General features: G+C 38.0%; 1 protein-coding gene and 1 pseudogene across 3 annotated transcripts; both read right to left on the bottom strand.

The window, feature by feature from the left end:
* Positions 1–8,877: 8,877 nt before the first annotated feature.
* On the bottom strand, positions 8,878–10,117 carry LOC131228808 (elongation factor 2-like; annotated as a pseudogene).
* Positions 10,118–11,921: 1,804 nt separating this feature from the next.
* Positions 11,922–15,292, bottom strand: LOC131229177 (protein CURVATURE THYLAKOID 1B, chloroplastic-like). 3 transcript variants are annotated; one of them, XR_009163201.1, is made up of 5 exons: positions 15,194–15,292; positions 15,020–15,060; positions 14,635–14,928; positions 14,000–14,086; positions 12,246–13,249 (listed from the first exon to the last, which is right to left on the bottom strand). XR_009163201.1 is itself a non-coding variant. In XM_058225066.1 (3 exons), the coding sequence occupies exons 1-3, from the start codon at positions 14,051–14,053 to the stop codon at positions 12,124–12,126; spliced, it is 228 nt and encodes a 75-aa protein (XP_058081049.1). In that variant the 5' UTR covers positions 14,054–14,271; the 3' UTR covers positions 11,922–12,123. The 3 variants fall into 3 exon arrangements, 1 of the variants encoding a protein (XP_058081049.1); XR_009163202.1 differs by having other exon boundaries at positions 14,011–14,086; XM_058225066.1 differs by lacking the exons at positions 14,635–14,928; positions 15,020–15,060; positions 15,194–15,292 and adding an exon at positions 11,922–12,234 and having other exon boundaries at positions 13,187–13,249; positions 14,000–14,271.
* Positions 15,293–26,827: the final 11,535 nt, after the last annotated feature.

Here is a 26,827-nt window from a genome sequence, read left to right as displayed (position 1 = left end):
GCCCACCACCTTAGATCAAGCAGATATTTGCATTTTTACTTCGTCCAGCTTGCTGGATGGTGCCAGCAGTGCTGGACCGTCTAACCAGCTGCTGGACATCAGCAAGATGGGCCCCACGAGTGGCCGACATGGATAAATCACATACATCATGTAAGGGGGGTCCACGTGGGTGGGCCACACATCCAGAAAATCATGTTGATCTATCTGTTTTCCCTCATCTAGATTGGCTTGAAAATGGGCAGCAAGGCATCCCAAAATTTTGGATGTGTGGGCGTCCCATGCTTGGACAGCAACATACATCAAGTGGGCCATCATGCAAAGGATCAAGAGAGAGAGAGAGAGGGATAGAGACGTGTGATGGAGGGGCCCTGCCACTATGGGTCCCTCAATACATGCATTTACATACATCATGCATTCATCAAGATGGGTCCCATCCATGTGTGGGCCCTCAAATAAAAAAAATGGTGGAAAACGCTATCCCCACCACAAGGATCAAGGCCTAGATGGCCACTACAATATGGATAATAAATAAACATCATGGTGGGGTCCATGGAGAATGAATCCCTCATAGAATAAATATATGAATCATGGTGGGCCATTAGCCCCACCTTGGGTCCAAAATGAGATCCATACCATCAATCGGTAGGCCCCACTTGGCCCATCATAAAAAATCACAATCTAATCCTACAAAACACCCATCGATTACACTTCTTCTTGGTTCCTTAGAATGCTAAGCTCCTTGGCTTCTTCTTTGATGGAGGATGATGAAGATTAAAGGGTTAGGATGAGAGATTAGGGGGTAGGAAGTGGGCCTTGATCTTGGGTTATTTGTCTCCTTAGAATCTTCTCTCTTGGTTGCTTGGGATTTGAGTAGAGAAATGGGATGGGATGGAGTGATGGATGGGAGAGAGGGATGGTGTTGTGTAAGAAGGATGGGATGAGAGGGATGGGTGGTGTAAGGGAGAGTTGACTTTGGGGATGGCTTGTGTAAGAGAGGGATGGGTGGAGTGATGGGTTGTACTTGACATGTACTTGATTGATTGATGTGATGTTTGGGTAAAATTTTTTTCAAGATTCGCAATGCGCGATGTTTTTCTCGAAATATGCGCGGGTCCACAACTCCTGACCTGGGTATCGCATCGGTGCGTAAGACGTGGTGATGGCACGGTCGCTAGGGTACAAGTTTCGAGTCGAGTGGACTCAGATCTATGAGATGCGACTTAGGGTCGCGCGCAAATGCCGACTACAGGTCGCGGGTTGCTAAAATTCAACAGGAAGGATCGCGGAAGTCTAAGCAATGGTACGGTCTAGGATACGGGGCTTATAAATGCAGTTGTACAAAGGATAATATTTTAGACAGCTCTAGGCAAGAAAATGATATTTCAATACTATTATTTACTCGTAGAAATTGTTTTATTGGTAATTTAGTATAGTACATAACATTACGGTTTTTTTCTCTATACATTTGATTAAAGGATTCATTTGAGAGAAAGTGCAAAAGCTCTCAAGATAATAATCGAGTTTTGAGCCCGACAACTTCTTCCTCTAGCTGCGAGATGAACCGGGATTATTTTGACTGATCCATTTGAATAATAGAAATAAATTATAGATCAGAACATTGAGTCAGCTCATCTACATACAACATGAAGCTAAAATTATGGAATGCGAAGTGTGTGACGAACCTAGTTGAGGAATGCAACTTTTTTCTAATAAACTTAGATAACATATATGTAAAAGAGTCTCCTCTTCTACTATCATGCCCCAAACTTAGAAATTGGGATCACAAAATTTCCAATCGCCGAATCCGGCGCCGATAGCCTCCATAATACCCCATTCTCAGCTCATGGCACTCATATACCAGGTTCTGATCCTGGGATCCTATAAGGAGGATTTTTTAGCATGAATTTATTCTGTAATAAGTATAACCATAAGCATAACCCACGAACAATAACCAAGATACCATCACAAAATCCACTATGATAAAAAACTTTAAGATACAATGTGCATAAAGGTAAATATAAAGATAATAATAACAAAAACTCCTGAAGCTCGACAGCACACTCCTGCTCCTGCTAAGCTAGGGCTGCGTCCTGGCGTCACCTACACGCATTAATCATGCATAAGCTTATAGAAATCTTAGAGGGTGGTGAGAGTGTGCGTGCGTAATATAAGCGTGCTCAGAATGCAATATTAGAGTAATGTGGAATATGCTGACAAATTCATGAATACTATCAGCCGTACCAAGGCTATGCAATGCAAGGCATGAAAGCTATCGGCCATATCGAGGCCATGCATTGCAAGGCATGAATGATGTTGGCCATACCAAGGCTATGCGATGCGAGATGCAACTCAAGCATACCAATCCTCATCTGAATCCACATATCAATGTAACTCATCACTAGAGCATTAAATATTAGTACAGTTCTTACGCTGGACAATCACCGGGGTCTAATACACTCTACGCCAGCTTACCACCCCTATCCGCGTGCACAACTAGGTAAGCGGAATAGACCTCACTATCCACCTGCCAAGATAGAGCCCAGCTCGTTGATAGCGGACCCATTCCTCAAACTGGTCAAACTCAACCTATATATTATCCCCTCACTCAGGAGAGTAAGGTCACACCCCTTTCCAACCGACCACGATATAGTAGGAGACGCGGCCTACTAGTATACGACCTTCGTGAGCTCATGTATCCACTCGGTCTCGATGTTGGAGTCATCCTCTGGTACCATTGGGTTTAGGGATTTTCACCCAGGGACATCTATGATGCCCCGATGCTAATAACATTATTTCTAGTATCCAATCTGGCTCTCCACGATGTACCTGTGGAGGCCACGACCTTGATGTCGTTAGGGCGTATAGTAACCACATCACACAATGCAAGATGTATGCGTCATACAATCCAGTCATACATCAATCCTATGCGTACTATGCGCTCATGAGGGACAACACTGCCTATCAAGGAGTCCCATAAATAACTTGCTAGAAGGCATATGCAATGGTCAACCTCATCTCATCATAAGCATGTAGATGATGCGTATGGGCATGTATCATGATGATATGATGTCACATACTCATAATCAGTATTGATAATCGACATCGATAATTAGCCTATATGTAAGGTGGGGTCCATAGATGAACAACCAATCTAAACCATAATATAAATATCGGCCCTCAGCCATGAATATATCAAATCCGGTAGCATGAAGCCATCCGTCTATGGCGAGGATGGACCATGCAACATCAATAGGGCCCAATGATTTGGGTTAACCCACTAAGAGAACGATGAGAATGGGCCTACCAAGGCCTAAGGGAGGGTCACAATGTGGACATTTAACCAACATTGCTCCCAAGGTGTGGCCCACATAGAGCCACACGTATAGTGGGCCCATGGCCTCACACAAGGGCCTAATATACATCACCACGGGCCTCACTCAAGGGGCTAATACACATCACAATGGGCATCACTCATGGGCCACATATGCATCACATTGGGCCTCACTCATGGGCCTCATATACATCACATCGGGCCTCATTATATGAGCCTCACATACATCAAATGGGCCGTAATACATGGGCCTCATATATATCAAATGGGCCACAATATATGGGCCTCATATACATTAAATGGGTTGCAATATATGTGTCTCATATACATCATATTGGGCCTCATCATATGGGTCAATATACATTACATCGGCCACATCCCATGGCCTCAAATATATCAACAATGGGCCGCGTCCCATGGGCCTCGAATACATCACAACGAGCCACAACCCATGGGCCTCAAACACATCACAATGGGCCTCTCATACCGGCCCAATATACACACTATATTTTCATTTTATTATATCTCCACCATACATCTATTTTTAGAGATCATTTAGAGCATTATCCAAAAATGAATCATATCGGAAGATCATTTAGACCATACCACAAATAGCAGTAGAGAGAATGATTTCCACTTTAACACATCACAGGCCCACTGAAACATTTATTTTCTAATCTGTTCATATGGTCACAAATACCTGAATTAAGAGGAAAATAAATTCCATATTGGTCCAAAACTTCCGAGACCCCAAAAGGGTTTCAATGGTAGACTTTCAATCCCCACTGTTTTTGGCAGTGTGGTCCACTTGATAAATAGATCTTTCTTATTTTTAGTCTCAAACCTTAAGATGAGCTCACCATCCGGATGGACGGTTTGGATGTAACACATACATCAAGGTGGGCCCGACAGATGGATGGCGCGGACATTCATACATCAACGGTGGGTCCCAATGTCCAGCAATCTGGACGGTATGGATAAGACCCATACATTAGAGGTGGGTCCCACGTATCACGTGCAAACAGAATGAGATGGATCCAAATTCAAATGGGACCCATAGAACTTATTGACGTCAATACATCAACTATATAGCTGGTGTGAGGTATTCCAGTCAATCCATCAAGCAGGTGGGTCCCACATGGGGCCCACCACATACATATACATATATATCATACATATATATAATATTATATTATTATTATTTTTTTTAAAAAGGTCCAGCGTCCAGGGCCTGGACGCTGGATGGACGGTGTAGATGTAAGGAACATACATCATAGGTGGGGCCACACGTGTGGGACCCACTAGCTCTAGGACAAGCTAATGTTTACATTTTCTCTTCATCTGGGCCTGTCCAGACAGTTGGGCAGCAAGCCCATCTGCTAGATAGTCCAGCAAGATGAGCCCCATAGGTAGATGGCATGTATATGACAATCTTGCTGGGTCATACATACACACACACACACACACACACACACACACACACTAGGTGGGCCACAGACCTCATCATCATCATCACTATACAAAAGGAAGAGAGAGAGAGAGAGAGAGAGAGAGAGAGAGAGAGAGAGAGTGGGACGGTGTAGTGGAGGGACCCCGCCACTATGGGTCCCTCTATGATTACAACACATACATCAAAATGGGTCCCATCATAAGTGGGCCGTTAAATGAAAATCAACGGTGGATATCTTAAAATCACCCACCGATTGCACTCCTTCTTGGTCCCTTGGCTTCCTTAGCTCCTTAGCTTCTTCTTTGACAATGGAAGATGATGATTGAAGGGTGAAGATGGGAGATTTAGGAGGTAGGAAGTGGGTCACACTTGGCTCTCTTTGGGAAGAGCTTGGACGTTGGCTCTCTCTTGGGGTTGCTTGGGGAATGGGTTGAGAATGAGAGAGAGAGAGAAGTGATGGGATGAAAAGGGATAAGTGAGTGATGTGTGAGTGATAGGTGGAGTGGTGTTGTGTAAGAAATGAGATGGAAAGGTATGGGTGGAGAGAGAGAGAGTTGACTTTGGGAATGGGAGAGGGATAGGCTAGGTACTTGCTTGAGGTGATTGATTGATGTGATGTTTAGGGTAGAGATTCTCTCGAAATAAACTCGGGCCCATGACTTTTGGCCTGGGTATTGCATCGATGTGCAAGACATGGTGTTGGAACTGCGATGACGACGTGGTCGCTAGGGTACAAGTTTCGAGTCGAGTCGACATAGATATACAAGATGCGAGTTAGGGTCATGCGCAAACATCGATTACAGGTCACAGGTCGCTGGAATTCAACTGGGAGGACCGTAGGATCTTAAAGAATGGAACGGACTAGGATACAGGCCTTACAGCTCTCCCCTCCTAATAAAAATTTCATCCTCAAAATTTACACTAATAACACAATTAGACAAGACTCATAAGGAAAATGGAAACATAACATCATTATATAAAATCAGAGAAGCATACAAGATACAACGTATAATCAATCATCAAAGAGATGGGGATAGCGCTCTCGAATCTCAGTCTCATGCTCCCAAGACGCCTTATTAACAGAGTGGTGACCTCACTGCATCTTCACCAAGGGAATGACCTTGGTCCGGAGGACCTGCTTCTTTCGATCAAGGATAGAACTGGCTGCTCAATGTAAGAAACATCCTCACGAACCTCCAGCGGCTACCAATCAATCACTGGAATAGTGTCTGACCCACACTTCCTCAACATAAAGACATGAAAAATGTTATGGACGCCACAAAATTGAGATGGTAAGGCAAGCCAATAGGCTACGGCACCAATGCGCTCAGTGATCTCGAAAGGTCCAATGAATCTCAGGGCAAGCTTGCTCTTCGCTCCGAAACAAACCACACCCTTTCACTACGAGAAAACAGGGCAAAGGCTATGGATAAAATCCGTAGCTAAAGACCTATGGCTACGGTTTTAGTCTGTAGCACGACCGTAGTCATAGGTGCCGTAACAATAGGCCTAAAACCTATGGCTACAGATTTAATCCGTAGCCATAGATTCAAATAGCTACAGATATAATCCGTAGTAATAATTTCTGTAGCCAAAAGTAACTACAACTACGGATAGTATTTGTAGCTAAAAGTGGTACTATATCCGTAACAATATTCAGAATTTAATAACAACTATGGTTGTAAGATTACCAGCTATGGTCAATATCCGTAGCTATTGCTTACATTTAAAAGAAATTATAATCATTCATTCATTCACTCAGTTAATTACAATCATTCATTCATTCAATTCAATTACAATTACAATAATGCTGAAAGTACAAATCTTGGTGAGTCTATGTACACTCGCATATGGTCAGGTGATTCCTTCATCCACCTTAGATAGAAAATGGATGTGAGTATCAATAGTCCACCTGCACATCCGACAGCTATACCGATAACTTCTCCTGCGCATCTTCTGTAATTATATTTGAGGGCGAACCACCACTAGATCGGACTCTGCAACATAAAAACAAAGAATCAATCAATTGACGAATGATGAAAACTAAATGTAAGCAAAACATAAAATTCCCCTGATGTAAACTGAATTAATGCTCCAAACAGCATTCATGCATTGCTAAAGTACTGTTGAAGTAAGCAATCATTCACTACACCACACATTCCATAGAAGTACAACAAGTTCAAAAACACCTGCAGATGATTCATACATACCTTATTATAAGAATCAAATACCATAGCATTAGTTAAGTGATGAAATTTTGAAAATGGAAAGGGAATCAAGAGTGGTAAAACTGAAAATATGAAGAGAGATGAAAGTGCATGTAATTGGCAACTTTTAAAGAAAAGAAAAAAGAACTAATAAAGCAGCTTGTTAAGCCCACATGCACCTCATATAAGGCCACCCTACTGGCCTACCACTTGCATGGGAAGTCTGACATGTGCATCAGGTGGGCTCAATGTGAAGAAAACCTAGAGAAAAATCCACTAGTAATGGGTCACTCCTGGAAGTACGATAGAAGAATACTAACTAACAAACTCCTAAAGAGGACCACGTCCTCTATATATCAATGAAGCTAAAAAAGCATTTTCCAATACAGATAATTGTTCTTTTTTCTTTTTTTCTTTTTTAAGGGGATATTAGACATACTTAGTGTTGCAGCCATACATTGATATATCTCAAAATATTGCACTGCCCATTTACAAATATTCATGAATATCATCGATACATGCGATGCGTATCAACGATATCTCAATACAGAATATTCAGTTGTTGTTGAGCACTTGAGCATGAACCGAACAATCTAGCCAAATCAATTTTTAAACTTGATCATTTGATTTAGCATGTGAATTTCACAATCAATTTGAGACACCTTATATTAACTTGAGAGATGTAACACAAAAGATAACGCCAATGAGTGAACATACCGCCACCACGACAAGGATACATATCACTTTCCCTTCACCATTTTTGAAGAAAACCAATTGAGCTGCAAAAACAAAAAAACAAGAACATGAATAAATAATAGTAAAAACCAGTAATCCAGAAATAGTCAAATTTCATATAAAGCATAGTCTGTCATCGTAGGTGGTGCCGAGCCAATAGGTATAAAACTAGTAATCCATAAACTTGTAAATTTTTCATCAGAAATTCTGAAAGGAATGAATTTACAAAATGGTCCACATTCAACAATCAACATACACATTGCCCAGCTGATGAGTGGATGGGCCTGATTTTTGGACCACATAATTTACATGCTTGGGCCCACCTAATGCATGGCATTAATGTGAATGTCCAATAGATTTGCCTGATAGGTCCATGTGGGCACGTGTAAAGGTATATGTGGACATAAGAAACTCTTGACTTCAACATACAACAGGAGGGAGAACTCTTCGGATCAATCATGATAGAGCAACTGTTGTACTCAAATTTTCAATAGTTAAATCCAGTAAATAAACTGGTTGATGATTGTAAAAGAAGTTAATCATTCAAAACTCTTTCAGCCATGTGAAAAGGACCACATCCTTTATAAGGACCGTTCTTAATCTAGTTTCAAGCTTTAAATAAAATGGTTCGGTACAGAAGAGCACCTTTATCTTGTCAACGACATTTTCTTTTGCTACATTTATTATGTGAGTTGCTCCTAGCATCTTTGCATTGTGAAGTTTATCATTTGAACATCAACAGCAATAATTTCAGAAGCCCAAATGCCCGTGCTATTTGTAAACAACTGGGAGAAGTAATTTAGTCATAATGATGTAAACCTGAGACTTAAGATTCTATAAAAGCAGAAACGGTATATTATATGCCATCAACTATGCTGAAGGAATTTGAAAAAGAAATATACAGCATTTACATGGGTCGTCACCAGCATCATGGTAGAGTTGTCATCATTATTTTTATTTTTTTAAAAAAAGTCAAATCACTGTCCCGGCTAATTTGATCAGCAGCGTATGCATTTGCATATCAGCAATAATATCCAATTCAACATCATCATCACCTCAGACTTGTCCCAGGTATTTGGAGTCAGCTTCGAGAATCCCTTTCAAAACAGAATCACAAATTAAAAAAAAAAAATTTAAAAAGTTAGGTGAAACAGAGTATATATCCTCATCCCCTTAGAACATGTAGACAGAGGAAACTCTGGATAAAAAAAAACCACTTAGCCAACAGAGACTGGCAACATCTGAACCAAACAAGAACAAAAACCAAAAAAAGAAGAGAAAATGGACACCAACTTACCTATTACTTGAATCTCTCCATTGCCAATCAGACGCCTCGGAGCTTGTCCTCGAATTCAGAAAGAGGTGTCATCTGCTCCTTCAGACCCTTCCTCTTTCGGATATCAGCTACCAACTGCCCCGCCTGCAATCCTGCCTCCATTGGATTAGACGACATCATGTCCCAGTGATCAAACACGCACTGTGGGAAGGCCTATCCAGATGTTGCTACCCTCAAAGTCCCTCAGAACCTAAATGAGTCAATGACAGGTAGGTACACCTTGATGTTGTAGAGCGGCATGCCAGGCCTCTGCATTTCCTCAAAGACATGACCACGCTTCTGGTTCAAGACACCATAGATGCCACCGAGCGCTTGTTCAGGTGCCTATATCTCCACCAAATAGACAGGCTCCAAAAGCCTGGGTTTCGCAGTCAGCTGGGAGGCATATATGACCCTTCTTGCTGTCGAGATGATCTGTCCACCGCCCCTGTGGATTGCATCAGCATGAAGAACAACGTCACAGACCTCAAAGCATATGCCCCACATGTTTTCTTCATCCAATGCTCCTTCCTTTGATACCCATTGGAACCCAGCCACAATAGAATCCTTGATTTCATTCAGGTACTGAACTCCCTTGCACATGTCAACAACCATATTTGGGCTAGTAGTTTCGAGTCTAAAACACTAGATCTTCTTGGCAAGATCCTTGTCCCACCTAAACTCTTCAGATAGGATCTTTGAGCGGGCTTTTAGGTCATCCCTAGGGCCGATACACCCCTCGTCAATGGCTCAACAAGCCCATCTTCCAAGGGACGAGCCTCCGTGTAGAGACGATTGTGCTTGTTAAGGGACTTGCTCATTACAGTCCTGACTGACTTCTCAAGCACCGTCTCACGGAAAAAGACAACAGGATCCGAAACAAGAATCTCAGCCCCGCCCATGAAATCTTCCTGCAAGTCCTTCAAGCAAATCTCGAGGTGGAGCTCTCCACAGATTTCTGCCCCAAAAAGCCCTTAAGAAACCCAGATTTAGGACATACCCCACAAACCTCTGCACAAAACACCTGCTTTTTTAAATGTAGTAAATAACTCACGGATTGCATGTAGACCATAACCCATGCACTTAGCAGGTTAGAATTTATTCACTGGGTGAACCATAACCTACGAACAGAAACAACAAATATGATAAAAGCATTTTCCACATTTTTGCAGCATTGGACCCACATTTTGTTGGCATCACTGTCTTCTCATTTCTACTCCACACCAAAGCTCTCATTTCCCATGAGTTTTGGAGCATAGACAATAGCTTTTCGTGCAACTGGGAAAACTAAATGAGGGAGCTTGGAAATGTGGCTACAAATGCAGACTAATAGGAAAGAAAGATATCCTACCAAAGCTGTAAACGAACTGTCCAATCTTCAAGGTACATAGTCTTTGACATGAAATCAATGCCTATTGTAGCCTGCAGTTCATAAAGCAAAGTCGCAAGGTATTAATTCGTGTATAAATTCTGAGTTCCCTGGTTTCACTATATGAAAACAGTGTGGTCGAGAATAGAATCTGTATACAATGCTAGAAACACTCGACAAAAACCAATGGTGGTTGATCCTCAGGGCAAATCACATGAAATAAAGAAGCTGTTGAGCCCAATCTGGTCTAGTGCCATGGTCCCACGAGTCATCCACAGAACTCGACTAAAGATTCAACAAATTGGTCTGAGTAAATTTAAAAATAAAAATAAAAATACAACAACAAAAATCAGGTGGGCATAGTCCAAAAATGGCCAGTTTGACCCGCTTCCTATCAGTACATTCTGCCATCTGGACTTTATGCCTCATGCCAAACGGCTCTGCTTCCACAAAATGCAGATGAGGTTCCAATACAACATTAGCTTTCCTCTGGAACTTTGATGTTCATCATTAGCCAGGTTAGATCATCCAATGATAGTGATATATTAAAGGACATGATAAATTGCTTAAATTTGATATAGGCTGTACATTTTGGTAGCTACTAATCTTGTGTTGATGATCACGCAATCAAAGTGATCCTCCAAAGGCATATGAAATCAAAATTTCCATATGACGGACAATTCATGGCTAACTAGTGTTGCCTTTTTTTTTTCTTTTTCTTTTTCTTTTTTCTCAAAAGAATGAGGTGGGTTGGTGATCTTGGTAACATTGGAATGGACAGATGGTTCCACACCTGGGTCACATCACATCAAACATATCCATGTCAAGTCCATGAGCTTGATATGCTGAAGCATTCATGGAAAATTTACTCGGCAAACTTAAAGACATGTATATGACACTCATTTGTTATGAATGATTTGGATGATGGTCATTACCCATCCAACTTCCAAAATGCACATACCAACATGAGTACCATTCAAAACAATGCAATGCTAAAACCAAACAAAAAAAAATGGTGGAAAATATTCACAATCTGACTCAACTCATATGGGAATGGAAAAGTTCCTCAGTTATCTTGAGGTCTGTTGTTTGAATGCTAGCATAGCACAACAATCCATAAGATAAACAAACTAACGTTGATAAATTGAAGCTTTTAAAAATAAAGCTCCACAAAATGACAGCAAATAATGATGGCATAAACATTTCCACACAAGTTCAAAATGACAAAATTGCAGCAAATTCAGTTGTATACATAGTCTCAACAAACTATGCTTTTAATTTACAAAAATTAAACTCGCATTGGACAGAATCTCAAACCTCAAAAACTACTAAATGTCACCATCATACAACATAACAAAATACTCCAGTATAAGAAAGATTGCATCAGGTGTAAGAATGAGAAGCAATAGCCAAACAGTCAATGCTTTCACATAAACACATCTTGTTTCTAGAAGGCCTCAACTAGATTCAACAAACTCAGGAACTATATTGAAGGCATTAAACCACTAGCCTTTGTCGCAACAAGTTCAGTAAAAGAGAGGGTTGATGTCCAGTGGACAGCCAACTGTAGAACTTTTGCCAATATATCATTTGAAATCCAACCACGAATTGGAGAAAATTGAGATGATGATGATGACAGGAGACAAATTGCAGATACAGATGTGCACAGTCCCATCACAGATCCTACAGATATGGATTTTAGGGTACATTGCTTTGTTAAGTTACATGTTTACATACCTGAAATTCGAAAGCTCGGCTGACAAGGTTAAGACCAAAGCTTACAAGGTGCTGAAGAGGTATAACAATGTGTTGCAACAAATGAGAATGCTGCATTACAAATCAATGCTTTTAACAAGAAAAGAAAAAAAAAGCTGGAGATCAAATTGGTCACCCTGCAATTTCAACCACCAGCTTGAACTGTGATATCATCCCCATGTCCATAGATTTACATGTGTTTAAATATGTAATTATGGTAAAACCTAACAGTTCATACATGTTCAACTGTAGTTTGTACAACTTTTTAACGGTTCAACAGACAACTCACAATGGTTCAGACAGTTTTTGAGTTTCCAAGTGGTTTGGATCGAAAATAATTCAAGTATTCTTTACAAAAATAATGATAACAAAAACCCAAGTTGGATTTTCTTTTTTCTTTTTTTTTTTTACTTTCTTTAAATTTGTTTTTGAGGATTTGATATTAGATTGTAATTGATTGTACTTGATTTGTCAATGCAGAGAGAAAGAACCGTTTTTGCCTCAGATACCCAAGAGCTACTTGAGAATCTTGTATGTGCATAGTACATGAATTTGATGAAATGTATGAATAAGAAAGAATTTTTTTTAATTTTTTTTAATCACAGAGATGGAAGGATGACTATTGGGTTGTTTGATGAAGTACCTGTCGAACAAGTTGGGACTGAATAATGAATCAGATGTATTTAAAGACATTTAGTTCCATGCATTGATCTAACACGCCTATATATGTAGTTGGTTTGGTACCCCATACTGCCCTCTCTCTCTCTCTTCTTATGTGTGGCTGGTATTTTAGCATACAACAAATTCAATTTTCATCAATGCAAATTTTAAGAGATATTGGTTTTATAAGAGACCACAAAAGAGGAAGATAAGCCCACATCATTTCCACCATAAAACTCATATACACATTAGTGTGTATAACGCACAAGATTAGTCTTAGAAACCTGAAAGAAACATGAGAACTAAAAATGGTTTTTAGTGGGATGCATTTCTTCTAGGGATAGCATAGTACATTACAACATACCCCTGTATAACCGATTCCTATGAGTTCAAGAATGCCAGGTACTAAAGGAAGCCTATTGATTGCCTGCATTAGAAAGTAACATCTATCAGGAAAACTACATTTAGAATATGAAGAGATGCTCTAATGCTTTCTTAGCACAACAAGTTATAGAGTGTTCTTATGGGGACACTAACATAGGTCGATTCATTGATCTAGTCTGTTCATTAGGTCCAACTCATTTTTTATGGGAAAAGATTACATAATTCGACCAATACCCAACCATTTGATCAATGGCCTTTAATATGGACGGTCAACATCATTTACACAAAAATAGGCCTAATCAGTGTTGATCATCATTGCTGATTGCTTATGATTCATGTGTTGGACATCATATGATCAAAATCATCCATAGCTTGGAAAAAAGGATGGTTATATAAAATAAGGTCAAATCAAGGATTGATTGGATCATCATATTTTAGTATCCCATGAAAAGTGTCATGGACTTAATGGATAGTTCAATTGATCACTGTCAACCACTGCAAGTAGAAGCACTTATAACTTATAGGGCTCTCTGCAAGCACTGAAGCATTTCTCTAAAAAATGAAATGAGAAGGATTTAGATATGAACACATATAAATAAATTACAGGCTTTGTCAGTAATAAAAAGAGATTTTTTTTCTTATATATATATATATAGATATATATATATATATATCTATATATATGTATATATAGATATATATATATATATATATATATATATATATATATATATATTGCAATAGGAGAAAACAAACTATGACATTAAACAAGGGCATTGACACATGTCCTCACCAAGATCAAACCTGCCGAGAGCCACAATGCGATGGCTACAGCTAATGCAAGCATAGTCACTGCGTACTTGTCTTCAATCTTGTCCCACTACATGAACATGATTAAATAGCAAAATAAAAATAAAAATGCTAGAATCAATACCACCTCCAAATTAGAACAACAAAATTGTCACATTGCTATAGTTGTTGCTATTGTTAGAGAAATGTCATATGCACTTAACATTTAACATTTCTATTTTCCTCTCATGTGTCACTTTTGTGGAAGATGTGAGTCCTCAAAAGGGTGAACTCTATCATGAAATCACAAGAAATGACTCACATGCATATGATGAGTCAAGTTGACTCATCATATGCATGTGATGAGTAGTTGTCCTATATGATAGGCAGGGCCCGTCAAATTTGGCTTCTGTTCTGTTTTCCTGTATAGATAGGTGTAGTTGTCCTATATGATAGGCAGGGCCTAGAACCTTTTTGTTGGGGCCTGCCTAAATGGCTGTAAATTTCAGTTCTTCTTCAATAAAGATCAGGTGGAACGATGTAGTTTATTGTTGGAGTATAAAAACATATAAATCTTGTTGGGGAAATGTCACATGGACCATAGAATATATCACAAAATAAAAAGGTGGGACTACTCACCTTTACTTAAAGTTCCTTCATTGGATGAGGTGTCAGTAAAGTTCGGATTGTGGTAACAATAGGCCCTTAACATGGAAGAAGGGAATATATGTAAGAATCTAGAAGCATTATACAATACTTTTTCTTTCAAGAAAAGGAAAGAGAAAGAAGGGATTTTGTAGTTCTTACCATTTGGGTAATCCTCTTATAGCACTAGTGCCCATGGACAACAAGTAGTCGCTCCAGAAACCAGAACTGAGCAATAGAGAAGTCACTAGGTGGTTGTTCTTGGCATTGTCATGGCCTCGGATTGATCTCAACATGCAAAAGAGAGTCAGCTCTTGGATTATTTTGTGTGTATTAACGTTGTATGTAAAATAAAATGGAAGACAATTACACAACTCACCTTAACGCCCTTTTCCCTCCTCCCTTACCCGAGCTTGGGACCTGCAATGCAAGAAGTTGCATTGGCAGAGTTAAAAAATGGCTTAAGCTCCATTTGGTTTGAGAAAAAATTATATTCATAAAGATTAATGTGATGACCAAATGGAGCCTAAGACTTATATGCAACTTTACTCACCAATCAACACAGGCTAGAATCATCGAGCTAATGCTTTATCCTTTTCAAAATGCATCCTGTGTTCATAAATAGAACCTGAAGGTTCCTAGTGCGTGCCGCCCTACAATTGGATGAGCTCAAATGTATTGCGCAAATTTCAAAATAGAGTATTGGGTGTCTATAACTGTGGACCCACCTCTCATAATTGTGAACTTTAATGTGAGTAAACATTGGTTGGATGGTCAAAACTAGCTGATCGATGATGATATCTAGACTACAGTAAATAGAGCTACCATAAATAAAATAGAAGAGATTAAATGAGTTTAGATGTGCCCTCTATGATTAAACTAGGATAAAAATAAACCGTTTAAATGTGTTTAACTCAATTCAAAAGTTTGAAACCATTTAGTTCCAAATACTTAATAAAAAATCCTCCCATTTAGTCATCATCCATTTTTGTCTACAACCTACAAAAAATAACAAAAATAAATCAATTAGTATTCAAGATCTCATACAATAAGTTTTACTGCTTAAATAAAATAAAATAAATAAGTAGGTTGTTCAAATCATAAATTGGCACACAGGTGTACGCCAAATGTGGATTGTTGCATCCAATAACAACTGAATATTTGTTTGGAGAAGTAAAAATGTACCTTTGACACTTAAAGAATGAGAGAAACAAAGAACCATTGAAATTCTTATGTATGGGAAAATGATAGGAACACAATGCTATTGAACTTTTATCTTGAGGACTACTTTGCACATGCTTCTTGCCTCTTTGAAGAATATTTCCTTAACACTAAATATTCTTTTATAATAGGTTTTATTTCATAATGAATTATGAAGCTTAGGCATCCTTGACAGCTGCACATGATGCATGTCCTGAAATTTTGGAAGGAAGTATCATAGAACTATCATTTTTGTCAATGATAATCAGATGATTAGGATCATTCAACACAAACAATTTTTGAAAAGGGATGGAACAACAAGAACTCATAACATATACCACAGAAAATTAAGAAACTAAATACAGTGAAAGAGAAAAAAAAACAAAACAAAACTTGGAATGTCAATGGCCCTGGTTTCAGATGGGCTAGCAACATCATATTAAATTGTGATCAATGTTTGTTCAACTTAAGTTAGCGTTATCCAATCTGAACCCAACTGGAGGACCATTTCAAATCAGATTGCTTGATCTTGAAATGGCCAAGCTCTATGTCCTAGGAGGGGGGGGGGGGGGGGGGGTTTAAAAGGACTATGCCAAATTTTAAGATAAATATAGCTGAATATGAAACAAAGAATAGATAGCACTATACACCAATCACAGAATAGGAATGGAAAGCAACCTAAAATAGAGAAATAGAAACACAAATTGTTCTAAGGACAACCTTACACCAAAAATCAAAGTTTATGGTAGGACAACCTTATTTCTAGAACAAATAGAGAAACAGAAGCACAACCGAATAAAGAGATAGCAAAAATATAATGCTAAAATGTAAATCTAAATTATTACAACATTCCCCACCGTGCTTGAAAAGTAAAATTTACAACATTCACATCCACACATACATTCCACAATTCTGAATGATAAAAGATAGGAAATATAAATCACACATCCACAACACAAAGAATTATAGTGGTTCGCCTGTGTGTTCACCAACTGTTAAACAACAGCCACACAAAATGCTACTCCACTCCTAATATCCTCACACAGGGGATATTAGCGTTCACTATCAAATAGGTTTTCATAGGTTCACCCAAAACCTTCACAATTGTGTCTTTTTCAAAGGGCTTACACAATTCAAAAACCCTCACTTCTGAGTTTTCTGGCTCTCCTCAAATAACCAACAACTTTGAGATTTTTCTGGCTTAACCTTAAATAAAACCAAACAAAGTAAATTACACAAATTGTAAAATACCTGATTTTCTCTTTCGTTGTAGCAGCCCAGAAGAACCAAGTCAAAGTAGAGATTTGAATGTCAAAGTTCAATGTCCAATACTCACTTTATAATGGTTCTAGGTTCTAATAGATTTTAAATTAAAACAAAAGGGCCAGCTCTAATTGATTTTGATTCCAGAAAAAGGAAAACAACAATTCCTCTTTTCAGATTAGATTAGAATGCAAGAAACAAAATCAATTAACAAAGCTAAAGAAAGAGAATATTAAATATGCACACTTAGCTTAAATGGAGCACTGACTTATCTCTCAGAAGACCGAATTAATTTAGCTTGCAGTTCTTGTTTTATTCTGAGATTCGTGCTCTATTTATAGGTGAGCAAATCACACCTTCGACTGGTCTAAGGACCTCTACGAGTGGTCGTAGAACCAACAGATATTTGAAAATTTTGGGCGCGATAAGATTTGGCAGTTTTACGACTGGTCATGGGTCTCCTACGACTAGTCGTAGTTTCACACGACTAGTTGAAGCAAGTCGAATTTCAGTGCTGTACATTGAGTCGTAGCTCTACGATATGTCGAAGATGCAGTCGACACTGTACCTATGACTGGTCGAACAGTCCCCAGGAGTACTCGAAGCCTAACAGAAAATTTTTGATATTTGTAACAAACTTACGACTGATCCATGAATTTCTTAGTAGGTCGAAGCAGTGCTAGGACTAGTCGAACAAAGTCCTGGACTAGTCTTAAAACAGACCAAACTCACTTATAGAAAACATATGAATTATGTATCCAAAATGACCTACTCTAAAGGTCAGCCCAAGGTCAGTCATACCTCAGGAGTGAAGTAAGGACATTGAACATAGGAGACAAGTGACCTTTGAAAGTAGTGAAGCTTGAAGTCTTGATGGAGCTCAAACTTGAAAGCTTCTTGAGATCTTGAGGTAGAACTTGAAAGCATCTTTGAGATTCTTGACTTGTGAATAGTGCTTGTCAACCTAAGTTAATCTTGAGTAGAGCATTGTTCTTTACAGATGCAAGCTTCATAACAGTGTTTTTGGCACCACAAATTTGACAACACAAAGGGCTATAAATTATGGCACTTACAATCTCCCCCTTTGTCAAATTAGTGACAAAACACACTTTCAAGATATGTTACATAACACAGAATATCTGATTAAAGAATCATGCACCAGTTATTATCAACCAGCATCCTGCAGACTTGTAAATCAATATTCAGTCCACCTCTGCACACTTCTGCTCACACCTCTGCACATACTCCCCCTGAGTAGCATACTCATAAAGCAATATACAACACAATGCTACTCCCTCCTCATGACAACATCCATATCCACATACATATCTATAACATATCCATACTCCCCCTTTTTGTCACAATATGACAAAGGAAGCACAAAATAGATGGCAGAGAAGAAATAATCAATGAGAAATATGAGAGGTAACTAGTCAAGATATGAGAACATAGCATAAGCAACACACATAATGCATAGACTGAGCTAAGTTAAAGAGAGTGACAAACTCAAAACAAGTTAGGGGTAATAAAGTTATTACAAACCAGTAAACTTAAAAATACTAATCTGACCCAGATGAAGGAGCAGGAATGGAAGGATCAAGTTGATGTATGCCTTTGTTCAAGCGCCTAAGATATTTGCGCATATATTTGAACTGTAAATCATGGGCAACAGACATGTTTTCCATTTTAACATTTAGACCCTCAACTTTATCTTCCAATGCACTCAAACATGCATCAAATGAAGAAGGCTCATAATCTGGATCATTTGTAGAATCAGACTCAAGCTATTCAAAAAATATCATCCATGTTAATATCATCAGGAGGAAGATCACTAGCTTCTTCCTCATGTTCAGCTTCAGCACCGCCAACACCATCACCTTGGCCAGGAAGGTAATCTAGTTTCATCTTATTGATATTGGAATTGTTAAATATCAGATGATGAATAGAGGCCTCTCCAACCGGCATGTCGACTGACATATGTGTAACCAACGCAGTCATCAAATATCCAAAAGGAATGTCACTATGACCAGGATGGAGACGAAACTGAATGATGAAGTGACAAATCAAGGATGGTAAACAAATGTTAACACCTCTAACAACAGAATGAAGAATACAAACCATGAAGGACGTCAATTCAGATTTGTTACCCGACCGAGGATACAAATTAGACACAAAAATTTTGTGAAGAATTCTGTATTTGGGTAACAAATACCTTGAGGGAAGAGCATTCCCTTTATGCGTCCATTGTACATCCAAATTGCATAAGTCATTAGTCAACATACGTTTTTCAGTGACAGAGGGCTTATCATATAAAGTATGGATAGGGATACCCTCATCATTCACTAGAATATCCATAAGGGCTGAAATCAAATGTTGATCAACTTCAAATGGCCCTTCTCTTGTGGAGATAGAAAAAGTTAAATTTTTCAGAGAGAAAGCACATATGTATGCAAACATGGATTGGGCAATGGATCGGTATGCTGGCCCACCCCAAAGCAATAAGTTATTCCAACCTACAGATTGAAGCATAGGAAAAATATCAAAAGGAGCAACATGATTAATATCAACTGGATGCTCAACAATAACATTACACAATCGAATGTCCCGAACATAAGATGGATCGTCCTTAGGAGCCCTAAGATGACGCTTAGTGATAGGGGCTGATCTGAAAGAAGAAGACGGACCATGGGACATTGATTTTCTTCCTCTAGAAGCCATATGCAACAATGATTTCAAGAATATAAAGAGTTGCAATGGATTGAGAAATAGGTTTTCTCAAATCAGATTTTTCAAAAGAAAATTCTAAAATCTCAACTAAATTCGAAATAGACAACTCCAAGAGAGAAATAGAAGCAATCTAGACACAAATCTACAAGAAAAATGCAAATGGAGCACTAACCTTGAAGATTTTGAAAGATGGGTTCGACTAGTCATGTGTCGGCTCGTTGGAGAGAGAACTTGAAATAAAGAAGAAGATGTTTTCCCCAAATTTTAAGTGAATCCACGCGATTCACGACTGGTCGTGGATATACACGACCAGTCGTAGCACGACTGGTCATGGATACTCACGATTGGTCGAGTAAAGACCAAAAAATTTGATTTTTACATATTTTTAAAGATTTGAAAACTAAACTAGCAAATATATACAATAAGATACAAATAGGCATAATTAATCATTTTAAAATGCACATGCCGAGATCAAATTTTATTTTGTTAAACCTGCTTTTGTCGAGCGGTTTAGTGAAAATATCAGCACGTTGATTCTCGGTAGGGATATATTCCAAAGATATAACTTTTTCTTCTACTAATTCCCGAATATAATGAAATCTAATGTCAATGTGCTTAGTACGAGAATGCTGAATTGGATTTTTCGAAATATTTATGGCACTGGAATTATCACAATATAATAACATAGAATCCTGTTTAATTCCATAATCACTTAGCATACGTTTCATCCAAACAAGCTGTGTACACGCATTACCAGCTGCGATATATTCAGCTTCAGCTGTTGAAAGTGATATAGAACTTTGTTTCTTGCTAAACCAAGAAACTAAACAATTTTTGATATAAAAACAACCACCAATGGTTGATTTTCGATCATCAAGATTACCAGCCCAGTCAGCATCCGAGTACCCAGCTAATTGAACACTAGTCTCATGTGGATGCCAGAGACCGAGATTAACAGTACTTGCGACATATCGTTTAATCCGCTTGACAGCAGTCAAGTGCGATTCTTTAGGTTCAGAATGATATCGAGCGCAAATACCAACACTTAGAGCGATATCTGGTCTACTAGTAGTTAAATACAATAGACTACCAATCATACTCCGATATAATTTCGGATCCACATTTTTACCTGCAGAATCTTTTAAGAGTTTCAAGGTTGTACTCATAGGAGTATCAAAGTTCTTACCATTCTCAAATCCAAATCTCTTAATCAAGTTCATAGCATATTTAGATTGAGAAATGAACATTCCATCAGGTTTTTATTTTACTTGCAACCCGAGGAAATAATTCAATTCCCCAACCAAGCTCATTTCAAACTGAGATTTCATCAAATCTGCAAACTCAATAGTCATGTTAGTACAGGTAGATCCATAAATGATATCATCAACATAGATTTGTACTAATAAGATGTGATCCTTATATTTTTTAATAAACAAAGTTTTATCAACACATCCCATTTGAAAATTATGGTTTAATAGAAACTTTGTTAGTTTCTCGTACCATGCCCTAGGAGCTTGTTTTAAACCGTAAAGTGCCTTTTTAAGATGATACACATGATCCGCATTTTTGGGGTCTTCAAAATCCATTAGTTGCTCAACACAGACTTCCTCATGCAAATCGCCATTTAAAAATGCACTTTTCACATCCATTTGGTAAATCTTAAACTTCCTAAAATATGCAATGGATATAAAAAGTCTAATTGATTCAAGACGCGTTACTGGTGCAAAGGTTTCGTCATAGTCAATACCTTCAATTTGAGAGTAACCTTGTACCACTAGCCTAGCCTTGTTTCTAATTATATTGCCAAGTTCCTCAGACTTATTTTTGAAAATCCATTTGGTTCCAATGATGTGTTTATCTTTAGGTCTAGGTACGAGATACCAAACATCATTTTTTATAAATTAGTTAATTTCTTCTTGCATCGCAACGATCCAGTTTTCATCAGCAAGAGCTTCTTTTACGTTAGATGGTTCTATCTGGGATGTAAAACATACATAATTACATATATCCTCAAGTTGTCTACGGGTACGAACACCGGTGAGAGGGTTTTCAAGAATCTGTGTGGTTGGATGATCTTTAACAATCCTTTGTTCAGAATCAGTCTGATTAGATGAAGTATCAGGTTTATCAATTACAAGAACTTCATCATTATCTGAACTTAAGATAGGTGTGCTTAAGTGATCATCAATGACCACATTGATGGATTCTTGAATCACACCGGTCCTTTTGTTCAGAACCCTATAAGCTCGACTGTTTAAAGAATATCCTAGAAAGATCCCTTCATCACTCTTTGTATCAAACTTTCCCAGATTTTCACGATCTCGTAAAATATAGCACTTGCTACCAAAAACTCGAAAGTATTTAACAGTAGGCTTTTTATCGAACCATATTTCGTAAGACGTTTTATTATTACCTTTACTAGTGTAAACCCGGTTAATAATATAGTAAGCTGTATTGACTGCTTCAGCCCAAAGGTTCTTAAAGAGCTTCATACTATTCAACATGACATTAGCCATTTCTTGAAATACTCTATTTTTCTTTTCAACTATTCCATTTTGTTGTGGAGTTTTGGGCGCTGAAAATTCATGTAATATTCCCTGGTCGCTATAGAACTTCTCAAAACCGCTATTCTCAAATTCAGATCCATGATCACTACGTTTCTTACTGACTTGAGAACCTTTTTCAGTTTGAATTCTTTTAAGAACTTTTTTACTTCTTCAAAGGTTTCTGATTTGTCCCTTAAGAAGACTACCCATGTATAGCTAGTAAAGTCATCTATAATTACCAAGATATATCTTTTGCTACCTTGACTTTCCGTCCTGGTAGGTCCTACTAGGTCCATATGGAGAAGCTCGAGTAGTCTTGATGTGGTATTGGAATTCACCTTTTTGTGTGAGTTCCTTGTTTATTTGCCAATTTGGCAGTCACCACATATTTTATCTAATTTTTGTAGTTTAAGTAAACCTCTTATAAGTTCCCGTTTGCTCAATCTATATAGATTTCGGTAGTGTACATATCCAAGACGTTTGTGCCATAAGTCAGTCTCGTCTGTATGGACCATGTAACATGATTGATTAGATGAGTTGGATTCACTAACAATATAGTAGTTTTCAAACGTTCTACGTCCAGTTAGTATTACTAAACCCTTGTTGTTTAGTATCTCACAGCTTTGATTAGAAAACCATACACTATGGTTATTGTCTCATATTTGAGATGTGCTAAGCAAGTTATGCTTTAGACCTTTAACATATAAAACATTTTTAAACAAAGGAAGGTTATAGAGTTGAACAGTACCTTGGCCCATAATCTTGCAGTTGCTACCATCTCCAAAAGTGACTGAACCGTCAGTCATGTCTTTGAGATCGGTGAATAAAGCCTTGTCGCCTGTCATATGCCTAGAGCATCCACTATCTAGGTACCACTTAGAATGGCTTGTTGCTTTGAAAGCGGTGTGGGCAACCAAGCAAGTGACCTTTGGAACCCATTTCATAACCATTTTGGGTTTAGGAGGATAGCAGGTCTTCTTTCAATTGTAAGAGTTATAAGTATGACCTAGTGAGTTAGACTTTAGAAGCTCCTTAAGTAGATCAACTACCTTTTCTGCCAAAAGACTTTGGTTTTACTTTTTATAGTTGATATGTCTTTTAGGTTTTTGAAAAGACTTAAAGTTTTTAGAAAACATTTGATCTTTCCCTTTTGAGTTTAAGATCTCTCCCTTTACAAACGTGGGAGAAGTATTCTTCAGTTTAGGAGGAACACTCTTGTCATAGCCCAGACCGAATCAATCGCCGCATTTTCTCGATCCAGATAAGAGCTTTCTTAATTTAGGATCACCTTGGGCATATTTCCAGGTTTCCTTTAAACTCAAGAGAGAAGAGACTTCATGTTTTAGTTGTTCGTTTTCAGATTTAAGATTTTCAAACTGGGAGGTTTTAAACTCTAAATCGCATTTTATCTTTTCAAAACAGTCTAAAATTGGGACTTTTCTAAAACTAGAGATTCATAAATTTCTTTAAGTTTAGAAAATTTCTCTTTTTGAAGTTTTAATTTCACAGCAATTTTACAACTTGTATAGCGCGTTGTAAGCATCTTGAAGATCATCTTCATTTTCATATTCACTATTCAGATTTTCTTCATTAGTCGAGTCATCATTATCTAAAAAAGTGAATTTGGCTAGAGTCATAAGGGCCTTAACATCACACCCTGACTCAGTTTCAGAATCTTCTGATTCAGAAGAGACTTCAGAATCAGAGGACTCATCCCAAGTAGCCATCATACTTTTCTTTTTTGACTTGCCCTTATTAGGACATTTGTTAGCCAAATGCCCATACTCATGGCAGTTGTAACATTGACTATCTTTTAAAGATTTTCTAGTTTTAGATTTAGGTTTCTTTTTATCAAATGCTTTTTTAAAATCAACCCTCTTTTTACTTTTAAAGATTTTATAAAATCTCTTTGCCAAAAGAGCCATATCATCCTCAGAGTTTTCAAAATCATAGTTTAAATCATTTTCAGAAGTTTTTAAAGCAATAGATTTACCTTTTAGAGCTTTAAAGGTTAACTCATAAGTTTGTAACGAGCCAACTAATTCCTCAACCTTCATATTGTCCGTATCACGAAGTTCCTGGATTGCGGTTACTTTAGAATTGAACCGTTCAAGAAGTGAGCGTTGTATTTTAGCATATATCTTGCTTTCAAGAATTTTATCACCTAGACCCCACATAGAGTTTACAATATCATTTAATCTGGTATAGAAGTCCATGAACATTTCATTTTCTTCCATACTTATTTCCTCAAATTTAGTTGTGAGGATTTGTATCTTAGATTTCTTGACAATTGAAGTACCCTCGTGTGTCATTTCCAATATATCCCAAGCATGTTTTGCAGAATCACAAGATATAGTTCTTTTGAATTCATCCGGTGATAGTGCACAAGTAATTACATTTAGTGCTTTAGCATTTGCACTACTCTCAGTTTTCTGAAGTGTGGTCCAAGAGAAATATGGTGTAATTTCATAGATTTTGAACCATCAATCCCGGTTACTTTAATGGTAGGAGGGGTCCATTCATTCATTGTGGATAGCCACACACTTTCATCCATGGATTTGAGGAAGATCCTCATCCTGGCTTTCCAATAGGCATAGTTGGAGCCATCAAAGGGTGGAGGCCTAGTGACTGATAGGCTATCAAAATTTGACATCTTTTATATAGCTGAGATCGTTAGCTCAGGAATTAAATCCAAATAAAAAGCAATAAGAGCGAGCTATTAGGCTCTAATACCACTTGAAATGACCAAGCTATATGTCCTAGAGGGGGGGTGAATAGGACTATGCCAAATTTTAAGATAAATACAGCGGAATATGAAACAAAGAATAGATAACACTATACACCAATCACAGAATAGGAATGGAAAGTAACCTAAAATAGAGAAATAGAAACACAAATTGTTCTAAGGACAACCTTACACCAAAAACTAAAGTTTATGGTAGGACAACCTTATTTCTAGAACAAATAGAGAAACAGAAGCACAACGTAATAAAGAGATAGCAAAATTATAATGCTGAAATATAAATTTAAATTATTACAACATTCCCCACTGTGCTTGAAATGTAAAATTTACAACATTCACATCCACACATACATTCCACAATTCTGAATGATAAAAGATAGGAAATATAAATCACACATCCACAACACAAAGAATTATAGTGGTTCGCCTGTGTGTTCACCAACTGTTAAACAACAGCCACACAGAATGCTACTCCACTCCTAATATCCTCACACAGGGGATATTAGCGTTCACTATCAAATAGGTTTTCACAGGTTCACCCAAAACCTTCACAATTGTGTCTTTTTCAAAGGGCTTACACAATTCAAAAACCCTCACTTCTGAGTTTTCTGGCTCTCCTTAGATAACCAACAACTTTGAGATTTTTCTTGCTTAACCTCAAATAAAACCAAACAAAGTAAATTACACAAATTATAAAATACCTGATTTTCTCCTTCGTTGTAGCAGCTCAGAAGAACCAAGTCAGAGTAGAGATTTGAATGTCAAAGTTCAATGTCCAATACTCACTTTATAATGGTTATAGGTTCTAATAGATTTTAAATTAAAATAAAAAGGCCAGCTCTAATTGATTTTGATTCCAGAAAAAGGAAAACAACAATTCCTCTTTTCAGATTAGATTGGAATGCAAGAAACAAAATCAATTAATAAAGCTAAAGAAAGAGAATATTAAATATGCACACTTAACTTAAATGGAGCACCGACTTATCTCTCAGAAGACCGAATTAATTTAGCTTGAAGTTCTTGTTTTATTTTGAAATTCGTGCTCTATTTATAGGTGAGCAAATCACACCTTCGACTGGTCTAAGGACCTCTACGACTGGTCGTAGAACCAACAGATATTTGAAAAATTCGGGCGTGATAAGATTTGACAGTTTTACGACTGGTCGTAGGTGGTCTACGACTGGTCGTAAACCAACAGATATTTGAAAAATTCAGGCGTGATAAGATTTGGCAGTTTTACGACTAGTCGTAGGTGGTCTATGACTGGTCGTGAGTCTCCTACGAATGGTCGTAGGTTTCACATGACTAGTCGAAGCAAGTCGAATTTTAGCGTTGTACATTGAGTCGTAGCTCTACGACAGGTCGAAGATGCAGTTGACACTGTACCTACGATTGGTCGAACAGTCCCCAGGACTAGTGGTAGCCTAATAAAAAAATTTTAATTTTTGTAACAAACTTACGACTGATCCATGAATTTCTTAGACAGGTCAAAGCAGTGCTAGGACTAGTCGAACAAAGTCCAGGACTAGTCTTAGAACAGACCAGACTCACTTATAGAAAACATATGAATTATGTATCCAAAATGACCTACTCTAAAGGTCAACCCAAGGTCAGTCATACCTCAGGAGTGAAGTAAGGACATTGAACATAGGAGACAAGTGACCTTTGAAAGTAGTGAAGCTTGAAGTCTTGATGGAGCTCAAACTTA

The sequence above is a fragment of the Magnolia sinica genome, chromosome 16, assembly GCF_029962835.1.
Source record: "Magnolia sinica isolate HGM2019 chromosome 16, MsV1, whole genome shotgun sequence".
NCBI lineage: Eukaryota > Viridiplantae > Streptophyta > Magnoliopsida > Magnoliales > Magnoliaceae > Magnolia > Magnolia sinica.
The sequence above is the reverse complement of the archived record's forward strand: the minus strand, read 5'-3'. Positions and strand labels throughout refer to the sequence as shown.